The following is a 14,570-nucleotide window of genomic DNA, read 5'->3' as shown; positions in this document are numbered from 1 at the left end:
GTTGCTGAAGCAATTGGTGTTGAGGCACTTGCATGGGAGAGGGGCATGATGTATTGGTGGTGGTTGGTATGTGGGTATTTGGTTTGTGATTGTGGGTGAGTTGTGGTACTGTTGGTGTAGTAGTGTGGGGTGCAGGAGAATGCATGGCAACTTGCAGGAGGTGCATGAATTAGCTCTCCTTATATTGGGTGCGGTGCTGCAGCTGTGTGGCAAGGGACAGCTGAGGTTTTGACAAGCAGATTAACTTGATAAGGTAGCGGTTGGTCAGGGACGGAGCAGGGTTCTGGTGCTGGGTGCGATCTAGGCCGTTAAGTAGGTCCTAAGAAGATAGATGCGGAGTGCAGGAGGTGGTGTGTGAAGGATACAGGGTGTGGGAAGCTAGAGAGCAGGCAAGCAGGAGTGCAGGAAAGAAGGTATTGAGAGCTGGGGGAGAAAAAGAGCAGGAACATTGAGGCACAGACAGTGCAAGAGGCATAAAAGTGGTAGAAACATAGGAAGGCACAAAAATTAGCAAAAAGTTGGGAACAATAGGAAAAAAACAGAGGCCCCAAAACTTGCAAAAACAATGGCAGAGAACTGAAAAAGGCCTCAAGGTGCCTTTTTACTATTCCTGCAAGACTTTGTCTTGCACTAGTGTCTAGTAGGCAAATATGAATAGTTTTGCCAAGGTGAAATGACAAGAAATGTTGTGAATTCATGATATTTTACCCACTTAAAAAAATGAGGATTGGGTAATCTTGGCATTAAATATTCTTTTGATATAGCTGATAGAGACTTCTAGCTGCAGATTCCTTACCTTTAAATTTTCCAGGTGACAGACTGGATCAGGAAACTTTTGCTTGAGCAGTACCCCTGTGCGACATCGGGTGGCTTTGTTTGCTTCCGCGTGTCGTCGTTGGCGCCGGGAATTACATCATGGTCACTTTGTCAAGAGGCCCTTCGTTTCTGGACATGGCTGGAACAGCAGGACATAACCTGGTGGGACATAACCTGGTGGTTCAACACCTGGCAGGTTCTCTGAATGCCAAGGCAGACAAACTCAGCCATCGATGCCTAGCGGATCACAAGTGACAAATCCATCCAGAGGTGGTGCAAAGTCTCTTTCAGCAGCAGTGGGTAGAGCCTTGGTTAGATTTGTTTGCCTCTGAAGCAAGCACACAATGTCAGCAGTATTGCACATTGGAGTTTCCAAAGCGGTAATCACTTTGAGACACTTTTCGTCTTGAGTGGAACTCAGGCCTCATGTACCCCTTTCCACCCATACCACTTCTGCCCAGAGTTCTAAAGAAGATCATGAACGACCAGGCCCAAGTTATCCTTGTGGCTCTGGACTGGGCATGAAGAGTCTGGTTTCTCAAGCTTCTGAAAATGAGCATCTATCCTCCCATCAGGCTGCCTCTTCTGGAGGATCTTCTGTCTCAACAGCTGGGGCGGGTCCTCCACTTGAACCTGTCAGCTCTCCACCTCCTTGTGTGGAGATTGATCAGCGACAGTCGATAGCTTTTGACCTTCCTCGAGGAGCCTGTAAAGTTATCTTGAAGGTTAGGTGTCCCTTTCACCAAAACAGTACACACCTGCCTTTGGCAAAAAATTGGAAAATATTGTACAGAAGTCTATCAACCTTGTTTCTGCCCCTCTTTCTGATATTCTTCTCTTCACTCTTACCCCTGCCCAGCAAGGCTCTGCTCTGGGCTCTCAAGGTTTATCTGTTTGCTCTGTCTGCCTTCCTGAGGCTGTCTGACTAACCCTTTTTATTTAAGTCCCCTATTGTACATACGTTCCTGAAAGGGCTTGTACATATGTTTCCCTCTTTGCCCTTTAACATGCCTCAGTGGGACCTGAGCCTGCTTCTCTGGTACCTTATGTTTGCTCCCTTTGAGCCACTGCACAGTTGACTCCTCTGGGTGCTCACCATCAACACAGCCTTTATAGTGATGATAACATCTGCCCTAAGGGTGAGTGAGCTGCTAGCTTTATCATCCAGGCCTCCTTATCTTACTTTGTTCCTGGACAGGGTGGTGCTTTGCACCCGGGCCTCTTTCCTCCCAAAAGTGGTGACCTCATTTTATTTGGGACAGTCTGTCACCCTGCCCACCTTTTATGCTCCTCCACGTCCTTCTAAAGAAGAGCAGTGACTCCATCGTCTGATCCCAAAAAGAGCGTTCACCGCACAAGAGAGTTCCAGGTGACAACAAACTCTTTGTGGGTTATGTACCAGCTGAAAAAGGTTAGGCAGTACAGAAATGATCAATTTCCCACTGGGTTGTTCTGTGTATTAAAATCTGCTGTGCCTTGGTTAAAAAAGCAGTCTCCTGACGATTTAAGGGCCCAGATGATAAGCTGCAACCACAGTGTTAGCTCGCGGAGTTCCAGTCCTGGACATCTGCCAGACTGCAACATGGGGTTCTCTGCACACATTTGCCAAACACTACTGCCTGGACAGTCAGGTTTTCAGAGACGGGCATTTTGCCAGTTGGGTCCTGCAGAACCTTTTAGTGTAGGTAAATTTGTCTGCAGCCCACCGCCAGGATGGTATGGCTTGGGTATCTATTCAAAGGTAAGGAATCTGCAGGTAGAAGTCTATCATATGAACAAGTTACTTATTTTCAGTAATGCATTATCTGGTAGAGAATGTATCTAGCTGCTGATTCCTTACACCCATGCATGCTTCTCTGCCCTGTGGGCAGAATTCTAGGGTTCAAGTTGATCCCTTTCAGGGCACTATTTTGGACACACATTCATCAGATCACTTCATGACTGCGCTCCTGGATTGCAAAGTCTTGAAAAGTAACGGACACCCACACGCCTGGGTGGTGCCTATAAAGGTGACTGTGATGTCACTTCCACCTCTGCCACGCGGAACTGATCAAAGCCATCCGACAGCGGACTGGGGTACTGCTCACGCAAACGTTTCTGGATCCAGTCTGGCACCTAGGAAATTCAAAGGTAAGGAGTCTGCAACTAGATATAGTCTCTACTAGATAATGAATTACCAAAGGTATGTACCTTTTCCCTTTGTGCTTTGAAGATTATATTTTGGAAAATCTTACAGTTTTCCATCATTTGTGTGCATTTTGAGTGATTAATTTGAAGTGATATACTTTTTTCTCATCCATTTGTTCCTTACCTTATTAGGATGAATTGGAGTGGGGAAGAGCAAACTACTTTCAGATAAAGAGAATACGAGAGGTACGTTCAAGGGCTTACTTTTAATGCTAATATTTAATCTGCAGAACTGTTTAAGTCATTTCATGCATATTTCCGCTTGTCTACGTTTAAATACTTGGGTATTTATGACTGTTAAGGAAATAGTTTGTTTACAGTTCTGACCATCTAGGTGGTCTAAGGATCTTAATTATGAGCATGTTGGCTGCTGGAGTGGGCATCTCATTTAAATATTGGTTTATGAGGTAAGACTTACCAAGTCATTAGGGGAATCGCCTCATCTCAGGTGGATGGACCTTTGACGTAACATGAGATTAACCAGGAGCTGTACATTTATTAATAATCATCACAATTTCAATTATTAATTTCTGTCAATAATGAGTTGGCGTGAGTCCAAAATCTTTAGCAGTCTTTTATTTCTTCATCTTTATTGAAATCAACACATGATGTCATGAATTTCGATCATTGGTTAATAAACCAAAATAAACATTCAATATAGGAATTAATGCATTAACCCATAAAGAGCTCCAGAAAGAGAGGTTAAATTGTAAACCTTCAAAGTCAAGTATTAGTTGTCAGTCAAAGCAGAACTTTCCATAAAGAGAGATTGATGAAACTCTGTAAGTCTCGGGGCAGCATAGATTCGACAGGAAAATGAATGAGTCAGTGTCTGTGTGTCCCTGTTCTAAGAAATCTCACTAATATAAACAAGATAATTTAAGCGTTTGCAACATGTTTCTTCCTTTTCCTTCAGTCAGCTTTTAGTATCCTAATGGGAACTGAAACATTTAGTCATCTTCTCTCTGGGGAAACAATAGTCCACAGACATTTGTTTAAGTGAATTGTTTTTATCAACGTCTTTACCACGTGGGTTCTCAACATTTACATTTCTTAAGAAAACTGCAGTTTCTTAACTGCAGCTTCTTGTTCACATCACTAAAACACAAACTACTTATTCATTCTCTAAACTAAGTTTATGTATGATTAGAAACATTGTGGAGAGTTAAACTAAAACCTTTTAATACTTTATTGTATTCTATGAAAAGTATGCCCATGGGAAGGTCGAAACTAAGTTCTTTTACATTTTCATCGCTTTCACAACATAGCTTGTCAGAAATGAAACATTTCACATTCTTAACCTAGGCCACCTTTGCAGAATACTGTTTCAGTTATTCAGGCTCAATACATGTAAATGTGGCAGTCTGCTGCATTTACTTATATTAAAAAGTATGATTACATGTACTTCTGCATGTTATTGCATTCATTTTCAGTGTTTAAACTGCTTCATTATGGCTCTTTTTAAGACTTTGGCTCTTCCTTAACAGTTATACGTATTTCGTATTCCAGAACATCCCCTACATTATCAAGTGTGACTTCTTCCTTTATCTCTTTGTGGGTTTCACAAGAGCATTTCCTTGGCCTGGGTGTCGGTGTATTTTGGGTGTCTTGAGATGTAAAACGTTCATACTTACCAACAGGCGCCCACTTAACAGTAATAAAATATTCTATTTGAGTAAAGACTAGAAAACTGATTACTTCAGGGTATCAGCCTTTGCCATATCCTTTATTGGTTGAGTGCTGAATGACTGTAGGAGGCTGGCTCTCTATGTATTGTGCAAAGCTAGGCACCCTGTGCAGGGGGTCCGGGCAACCACACGTTGGTTTACAGGGGTAAAAACTAGATCACCTAATGCTCAAATTTTTAAGGTAGCTTAGTTGAGCATTTAGGCCAATCTTAGAGAAGTGCAAAGCATTTGTTATACTCACAGTATCAATTATGCAACTCACACATTCGAAGGAATAACTTGAGACCAATTTATAAAACTACTTCAGGTTTTTATGTAATTAAGACCAAGATGATCAAAATTGGTTAATTATTTTTTGACATATGGATTTTTAAAGTTTAATAAAAATAGACTTTTTCTGCGTAATTACGCACCATGGGAATCAATGGAACATCACCTTTAAAAATACATATAAAATCGTACGGCTGAGTTACCAACTTCTTCTTTTGCAGGTTGGTCGCGGTCGTCGGTGGCCACACTGTGCCAGCTGGAGAGGTTCCGTTGGCTCCCAGGTCTGGCAAGAGCAGCGATGAAAAGACTCTAAAGCTGGTGCAGGTCTACTGCAGGGGACCACTTGGAAAATCACTGCACAGGTAAGGATAAAGGTGGTTCCTTGGGGTCCCCTTGGAGTGTCGAGGTCGTAAGGGGTGAGGGACCCTTATGGCACAGCAGGTTCTTCCTTGCAGGGCACAGGGCAGCCAGGTGCAGAGCGAATTGGTGAGCTAGGAGCTGGGCACAAAGTTGCCTTTTGGATCTGGAGATAAGTCGCTTCAAGGGTTGTTTGCAGGACAACAGGGGCACTCTGGCAGGAAGTCTGGGGTGTGACTGAAGTCCCTAAACTGGGGCCTCCCCCTGGTGCTTTTTGGCGCCTCCTCTTTGTGCAGCAGGTCCACATTTCTCCTACATTGGATCTTCTGGGTGCTGGTCTTCTTTGTGTCCTTTGAATCTGATTACCTGATCTAGGGGTGCCCACTAGATACTGATTTTAGTGGGCGTTTTATGGAGCTTTCGCAGGGGGCACATATAAGGTAACCAGACTGGATTTATCATTCTGAGTTGTTTGATTCCAAACAACCCAGGGTTCACGGTAGCCAACATGTAGCTGGGAAATTCGTGTTGACCGGTGTTCAGCACATAAAAATGGCTGCTCTGTTCACTCACTATGACCCAGGTTTGGCAAAGACACAGTGGGGGCATATTGCTCATGCAGCTATGCCCTCACATAGGATAATGGTGCACCCTGCCTTAGGGCTGGAAGGCCTGCCAGAGGGGTGTCTTACCCATAGTATATGCAGTGTATGGTGGACAGGGCACACAAGCAGTGTGCCATGTCGAGTTTGTGTTTTAGGTTTGCACCAGGACACCCAGACTGCAATGGCAGGGCTTGGTGCATCTGGATGCATGGCCCTAGAGGGTGGCACAATCAGTGCTGCTGCCCTCAGGGGCCTACCCCTAGTACCCCATGCCCTGGGTACATAAGTACCTTTTACTTGGGACTTATAGTGGTAGCTAAAGGTGTATCCAATTACCTTACAATGTTTTAGAGAGTGAACACTGGCACTGGGAACCTGGTTAGAAGGAACCCAGTGCACTCCAGTCCAAGTTGCATTCAGAAGCCAGGCAAAAACACTGGGGGGGGGGGGGGTTGCGGGGGGGGGGTACTGAAACAAAGTGCCAGTTTCCCACAATAATCCACCTGCCACTATAGTGGCACTTCCTAGTTGATGTGATAACATAATTAAAAGTAACTCTATTGTAGGGGATAGACTGAAGAACGTAGCCAAACAGTAAAGGATTTTTCATTTAGAACCTTTTCCTATGTTCCTATTTGGAACAGGGAAAACAATCTGTAGTCCATGGTAAGTATTAAGAGAAAATAAAAAGGCTGAAGTGGGTTTTGGCTTGTTTTCATTGTTACAAAAAACCATTTCTGATAGTAAAAACCTAAATTTTTGGGGAAACTTCTGGAACAACACATTGGGAACAATGCGGATGTTTCCCACGCAAGCGTAAGCACGCTTGCCGGAACAACGCAGGGCTTTTTCTCAGCCTTAACCATGCGCTGAGCTACGCATATGTGTGGTTAAGGCAGAGAGGACGCGGTCAGTTGGGGGGTAGTTTTTAGGGGTGGGGGTGGGGGAATTTGGGCTATTTTTTGGGGGAGTGTTTTTTTTTTTTAGGGGTAGGGCTTAGGGTGGGAGGTCGTGCAGGGTTGTGAGGTATTGTTTAGGGGTGGGGTGGATAAAGGGCTTGGGGTGGGTTGTTTGGGCTATTTATTTTTTTTGGGGGGTGGAGGGATTATGTTTTTTTTTGTTTTTTGTGTGTGTTTTTTTTAGGGTGGATCATAAGAGGGTGCAGTCAGGTAAGTGGGGATGGGGCAGGGTTGGGGGTAGTTTTTAGTTTTTAGGGTTGGGCTGGATTAAGGTCTTGGGGTGGGGATGTTGGGCTATTTTTTTTAGGGGTGGAGGGATCGGGGTAGTTTTGTTTTTATGGGGGAGGGTCATAGTAGTTTTGTTCTTATGGGCGTGGTTGTCGGGTTAGTTTTGTGTTTAGGGGCAAGGGTGGTGGTTGGATGTTTTTAGGGTGGGTGGGGGGTCAGGGAAGGTTTTAGGGCCCATGGTGGGTGGGAGGTATCGGGGTAGTTTGTTTTTAGGGGCGGGTGGTGGTCGGATGTTTATAGGGTGGGTGGAGGGATGGGGGAATGTTTTAGGGCTCAGGGTTTGGGAATCTGGGTAGTTTGTTTTTTAGGGGCAGAGGTGGGGGTTGGTTGTTTTTAGGGCCGTGGGTGGGGGGTCGGGGAAGTTTTGTTTTTAGGAGGTGTGGGGTCGGGTTAGCTCTGTTTTTAGGGGTGTGGGATCGGGGTAGTTTTGTTTTTATGGGCAGGGGGGGGCAGGTTAGTTTTGTTTTTAGGGGCTGAGTGGTGGTGTCGGGGTAGTTTTGTTTTTAGGGGCGGGTGGGGGGTCAATTGTTTTTAGGGTGGGGATCGAGGAAGGTTGTAGGGCTCAGGGTGGGTGAGGGTGTTGGATGTACTTTTGTTTTTTAGGGCAGGGGTAGGGGGTCGGGGTAGTTTTAGTATTAGGGTTGGGGTACATTTGGGCCTCAGGGCTGGTGGGGGGTGGCGTGCATTTCCCACTCATGCCTTTACTAGGCATGCATTTACAATAAAAAATTGTTGTAAAGGCATGCATGGTAAAGGCATTCGTGGTAACGTGGTCTTTGTTCCGACCGCGTGTTCAGGCATGCGTGATTCTGCATCTGTTGTTCCATCATACAACCCGTTTTTTGTTTAGGAAAGATAGGACTAATATGCCCAGCTGGTATTATATTGAAAAACATTCCGTTCAAAAATGTAACTTGTTGTTGTTTGCTTTTTATTGTTACAAAAATACCTAGCCTCAGAAAATGTTACGCAGTGTTAAATGCACCTCTATTGTTTGGAAGCATGTTCTTTGTGAAGCAAATGCACCAACAGTCTGTATTCTAATACATCATTATGACAAAGTCCTGGTTAAAACTGAAAAACAAATATCTGTTTTGGAAATATTGGATAGCTACAGGAATTCTGATGAGTAACTGCTCACTTTTGAACACTTCAAATCTAAATCTGGACTCAGTTAATTAAAACAGTTCAGAAATTCTGATCTACACGTGATACTAATTCAGACCTGTTCCATGTAAATAGTGGAGCTACCATCTGAACTGTCCCCTTTCTGACTCACTAAAAGCAATTGGATATCTACTGGCATGATACTACCACTCATTTTATGTAAGGGTAAGAAATCAACTTTTAACTGTACTTCTCTTTAAAGTTTCTTTGGTAATAGGAAGACAACTGTGGGCCTGACTTTACATGCTGACCAATGATTTGTAAGATGATTGCTGGAGTAAAGCTCAATCTTCATCTGAAATGTATTAATCAAATATTAGCATTTTGACCTTACTGGACACCTGTCTGAATTATGAAACTCAAAATATTGACATTTGTTTTCTGTTGAGTATGTAATAAAGAAAATGGTAGTTTGGGTTTCATGGGCCTTATAAACATCTAGCATGATGTTGGAGGTAGAGTGCACTTAGTCAGAGATGTTGTATTAAGAAAATCACCTATGACCACACTTTTTCACCTATTGCCATCAGTTCTTGAACTAAATCATGGTAGCTAAAGTTGGATTGATCGCGGTGGCCAAAAACCTTTATTAAGTAATTGGTACATCATTGTTTTTTTCTGGTATGGATATGAACCTATAATATACGTGAAATGAGTTAGGAAACGTAAATATAAAGAAGTTTGAAAAACTTTCGATGAACGGTGTACTTAAAAATCGAAACAAATATTCTAATTTCTTTTAATCTCTTCTCCTTTTACCTATCACTGGTTGCATGCCTGTTGTGCATTCAGTGAATTTTGGTTAGTATATCAACTTATTAAAGTAATATATATATATATATATATATATATATATATATATATATATATATATATATATATATATATATATATATATATATATATATATATATTTGAAAAACAAAAAGGCTCAGAAAAGGCACCGCGCTCCAATTACCGGTGCTACTGCTGAGGCGAGCCAACCCAAAATAATGTTTTTAATCAAAAATTAGCAGTGCACTCCATTAGGGGTGATAATTCTCACGTTTATTTCAAGTTCAAGCTGGAAAAATAAAACGAACGACGCGTTTCGACCGTCTGGTCTTTTTCGAGTTCGAAGAAACTCATTACTCTTGCAGCTTCTATTTATAGAAACGAACAGTGTTTTACAGTGCATGTTGGGACTCGTGGTTCCAAACCACTTAACCCTTCGACAAATATAACAAACAAACAAAAGTAATGTGTGTAAATATTATTACATTTCAAAAAGAGGACATGGGTCAATTTATTTAAACACCAATGTTTTGAATTCAAAGACTGTAGTACCACCATATGTTGACAAATGATTATAAATGCATGTAGTCAAAAATAAATTATTGAAAATATATCAATTTAATTCTCAAATAAGTTCTTTGATTTTTATTGAAAATAACCATTATTGTCGTACTACCGAAAGTAGTGCAAAATTTCCCCCAAAATTGGTTAATTCATTGATATAATTCTGTGTAACTTATACTAATATAGCTATTAAATTGTAAGAGAGAAAAAATAAAGAAAAAAGAGAGAGGAGAGATCCAAAGGAGTCAAATTCAATAATTTTCTAAATAATATATCTTATCTTATGTTATACAGGTGATAAGAGCAAATGTTATTGTGGTAGAATTTATAACTCCACATTAACATTAGATATTCTTTTAAAATTAAGGCTAGAACTACAAATGAACAAATAGTTCTTCATCATTGTTCATCCCAAAAGGGACCTTAGTTTTCATCTGTATTATGAATCTTGATTCAAGACGCCTTAACTTTTTAACTCTATCACCTCCTCTCTCATGCTCAGGAATGTGATCAATACCATAGTATCTCAGAGTTCTCCAATCATTCTGTGTGTGAGTTTGTAAGTGTCTAGCTGTGGCATATGTGAAATCCTTATGATTGATTGCTCTTATGTGTTCCAAAATTCTTTTCTTTAAAGCACAAATTGTGCTCCCAATATACTTGGAGCCACAATGACATTCAATTACATACACCACAAATTTTGTGTCACATGTGATCTTATGCTTAATTACCAACTCTTGTCCATTTGGAAATGTGACCTTTTTCAAAGATTTTCCAATTTTACAAGCTTTACAATGATTACATTTAAAGAACCCCTTTTGGGTTTCCCCCAGCCAAGTGTGTTCCTTCTCCAGGCAAAAATGACTTTTAATAATCATGTCCTTTATACTGGGTGCTTTCCTGTATGAAAATAAAGGCATAGGGCTCACTAGGGATCCTAAATCCGGATCTCGTTTTATAATTTGCCAATGTTTACATAAAATGTTTTTAATAAAATTACTTTTTTGGTAAACTGCATTATCATTCTTATTGGCTCTTTTGAAGTCTTCTCCTTATTTTGAAACAGGAGGACTTCTCGTTTTTTTGACTGAATTAAATTGAGATTTTTCTTGAGAATGTTCTCATTATAACCTCGAGTTTTGAACCTCTCATAGGTTTGATAACATTTTAATAATGACTCTCTTTCACTGGAGCAATTTCTCCTCATTCTAATGAATTCACCCAAGGGTATACTGTTAATCAGAGATTTGGGGTGAAAACTTCTACCATGTAGTATACTGTTGCATGCAGTCTCTTTTCGAAAAACCGTGGTTTCTATTTTGTCATTCTCAATATAAATCGTAATGTCTAGAAAATTAATCGTTGTATTACTTATATCACAAGTGAATTTAAGACCCACTTCATTGTTATTCAGAATATCAAAATATTCCATAAATTCCTGCCTTGATCCATTCCAAATGATAAAAAGATCTATGTAGCGAACCCAAAGTAATGCTTTTTCAGCATAGTGTTCATTGTTTTTACTCCACGCTATCTCCCTTTCCCACCAACCCATGTCCTCTTTTTGAAATGTAATAATATTTACACACATTACTTTTGTTTGTTTGTTATATTTGTCGAAGGGTTAAGTGGTTTGGAACCACGAGTCCCAAAATGCACTGTAAAACACTGTTCGTTTCTATAAATAGAAGCTGCGAGAGTAATGAGTTTCTTCGAACTCGAAAAAGACCAGACGGTCGAAACGCGTCGTTCGTTTTATTTTTCCAGCTTGAACTTGAAATAAACGTGAGAATTATCACCACTAATGGAGTGCACTGCTAATTTTTGATTAAAAAAAATATACATATATATATATAAAATAGATAAGATTATGTTACGTCATTGTTTGTGTAAGAAAACATCCTTTTTGACATGGTTAGCCCTCACCTTTTGACTGGTATCTGATGTTATTTCGACTGAAATTGCACTGGGTTCCTGCTAACTAGGTCCACAGTGCTAGATCTCTTTCCCCAAAATTGCAGTCGTTTCTCAAATGTGCAAAACCTTTAGCACCCTCGGTTAGTCCCTAGTAAATGGTACCCCTGGTACCTAGGGCCGGGGGTACTAAAGAGCGTCCCTAAGGGCTTCAGCACAAATTGTGCCACCCTAATGGACTCCTCACCAAGCACATGACAGGCTTCCGTGTCTTTGTGAGGATAAAAGTGAAAGCACAACATGGCACACAGTCTGTGTGCTCTGTCCCTGAACACCTCATTCAATATATGCAAGTCGCCCCTCTAGCAGGCCTTACAACCCTAAGTCAGGATGCACTATATCATATTTGAGGCCATATCTGTATTAGCAGATATGCCCCTGCTATGTCTTGTTGATTCTCAGACATAGTAAGTGATCAGGGAAGCCATTTTAAATACATGTGTTAGACTCTGGTCCCTACACTTTACCCAGCAACATGATGGCTTCACTGAAGATAGGGATGTTAGGTATCAAACATCTTGTATTGGTGAACCTGCACTCATGCCAGCGTTGGATTGACAAATACATGCACCCAGAGGGCACTAAACCTACCAGCTACTAGGGTCAGCTACCTTAGACACGTTTCTGACCCCCTAAGGTGAGAACCAACCCTCTCGGAGGCCAAAGACAAAAGCCTGCACTGAGCAGGGGTATTGACACTTCCTCCAGGAAGGGTGGGCATTCCAGGGGGGTGGGGAGCTTCAAAGGCCTAGCCACCATTGTAATGCGACCCAGGTATCCAAATGGCAGAGTTGACTAACCCCCAGTCCTGGCTTCACTGTAACTCCTTGTAGTGCACCTAAATTGAGTGTTTAGATGGCACAAGTGAAACCAATAAACTAGGACCTTATGACCTAAGAAGACTAGGGGACAAAGAAGAGTTGCACCCGCAGAAGTGAACTTGCTGACCTGGTACCAACCCCACTGGGCTGTCTGCACCTCTCAATGTACTCTGCACCTAAAGACAACTTATCCTTCAGCTGAACTTCCAGAAACCCAGGTAGACTGCTTGCCTTCGACAAAGATTCAAGTCTTCTGTGAACAGTGGACCTGCTCCTTAACCAACACTAAAGAAAGGAGTCTACAGCCTCCAAAACTGCAAAGACCAGACACCTGAAGTCACCACTGCACCTGCCGTCACCGACCCGAGTAGCAGTGGATCTCCGGTGCCAACAAGATTCCCCAGGTCCCCAGAGGGCTAGTCCATCGTGGTTTCACCCCTCCTGTACTCTCCAAAGTCTCCTTCAAACCTCTGCACGTAGGCCTCCTTTCCCGCAGTCTCTGTGGTGAGAGAAACCTAGCACCTAAAGCAGCCACTGCTCCCGTCGCCCGCAGCTCAGTCTGAAGTAGGTCCCTGGTGTCATCGATGTCCACCACCTCTCCTGAGCTCCAGTCCAGTGTGTTTTTACCCCTCCTACACTCCACAATGATGCCTGCAGCCTCAAATCACAGGACCTCACAACCATGAGTGCTCCTGGACACAGACACCCGGCGCCAAAGGACACCCCTGCATCTGTCGTCGCTGGGCCTTGGAGAAGAGGACCAAAGGTACACCTACGTCCCAAGCACCCCACTTTATTACCAACCTGTTGGTTTTCCCTCGACCGGCTTCCTAACCAGAGCCTGCAGCCTGTTTACTCTAAGACAAATCCCCATTGAAATACATTGGGCACCCAATGCCGTACTACACCCCCCTCCACCCGGCTGCCCCAGTGCTTCCTGGAGTGATCTGTTGGTGTGGTACTGATCCTTGTCCAATACTTATCTTAAGTCTCTGAGGTTGGTCTCATAAGTCGTCGTGAAGTACCTGTTTGCTGACTTTGTTTTCCTCCCATAGGTTAACATTCAAGAACTCAAAAACTGCACTTTGTCCATTTTGCACTTGAAATGTATGAATGCTTAAAACATGCTTACCTTGTAACAAAGTTCATGATTTCATGGTATATATAAAAATAAGTTATTTTTCTAAATTGGTCTTGGATTTATTCTTTGAGTGTGTGTGTGTCATTTATTGCCTCTGCAATCCATCTGGGAATCCACTGGAGTCTCCTTCTTTTTAATGCACCATATAGAGATCCAGCTTGTTACAGTTTGCGTTTGTCATTAGTTTTTGAATAGTAAAATCAGTAAAAATAATATTTACAAAACAAGGTAGGACCTAATCAGCATGCAAAACTAGGTGATTTTCTGGACCTAAGGGGAAGTGAACCCATATGCTGACCTTATAGCAGAATAGGAGCTGCACCATATAGGTTTTGGAAATGTCCATCAGTATGACAGAACAGTAGGTTAAAAAAAAACTTGCAGGTCTCCAGAACTATGATGATTAATGTCGCTAAATTGTTCCACAAGAGAAAAATGAGGAAGGGATCTTGAGGAAATGCATGTGAGGAATGGTGTGAATAAAGCTTGGTGCTTAAAGAGGTATCACCAAGGCTGTGATTAATACTCTTTAAATAAGTCCATTGATTGTGATACACAAGTAAAGAGAGCCTAGAAAACGGAATCCTTGGTATGCCTCACACAAAGAGGGCACTTTTTTCCTCTTGATATGTGTAGGAATACACCTTTTTTAACATGATTAGCCCCCATGTTTTTCCTGATTTCTGATGTAGCTTTGACTGTTAATGCATTGGGTACCTACTAACATGGTCCCCAGTGCCAGATCTGTTCCCCCCAAAACTGCACAGTTGTTTTTGCATAATTGGCAAACTCTTTAGTTACCACTGAAAGTCCCTAGTAAATCATACCCCTGGTACCTAGAACCTGGGGTGTTAAGGAAGGTCTCTGAGGGCTGCAGCGCCAGTTATGCCACTCCCAGAGACCACTCACCAAACTCACACAAGTGCTGCCTTTGCATTTTGCGTGTTTTGCTTCAGACT

The 14,570-nt window shown here is 42.1% G+C and overlaps 1 protein-coding gene across 1 annotated transcript in view; it reads left to right on the top strand.

Annotated features, from left to right (window-relative positions):
• Positions 1-14,570, top strand: part of TDRD9 (tudor domain containing 9) — a 2,107,755-nt gene that overhangs the window by 1,215,353 nt on the left and 877,832 nt on the right. The window contains exon 20 of the mRNA XM_069207577.1: positions 3,136-3,189. Coding sequence (XP_069063678.1) covers positions 3,136-3,189 — 54 coding nt within the window. The remainder of the gene's footprint in view (positions 1-3,135; positions 3,190-14,570) is intronic.

Source organism: Pleurodeles waltl, chromosome 9, assembly GCF_031143425.1.
Source record: "Pleurodeles waltl isolate 20211129_DDA chromosome 9, aPleWal1.hap1.20221129, whole genome shotgun sequence".
NCBI lineage: Eukaryota > Metazoa > Chordata > Amphibia > Caudata > Salamandridae > Pleurodeles > Pleurodeles waltl.
The sequence above is the reverse complement of the archived record's forward strand: the minus strand, read 5'-3'. Positions and strand labels throughout refer to the sequence as shown.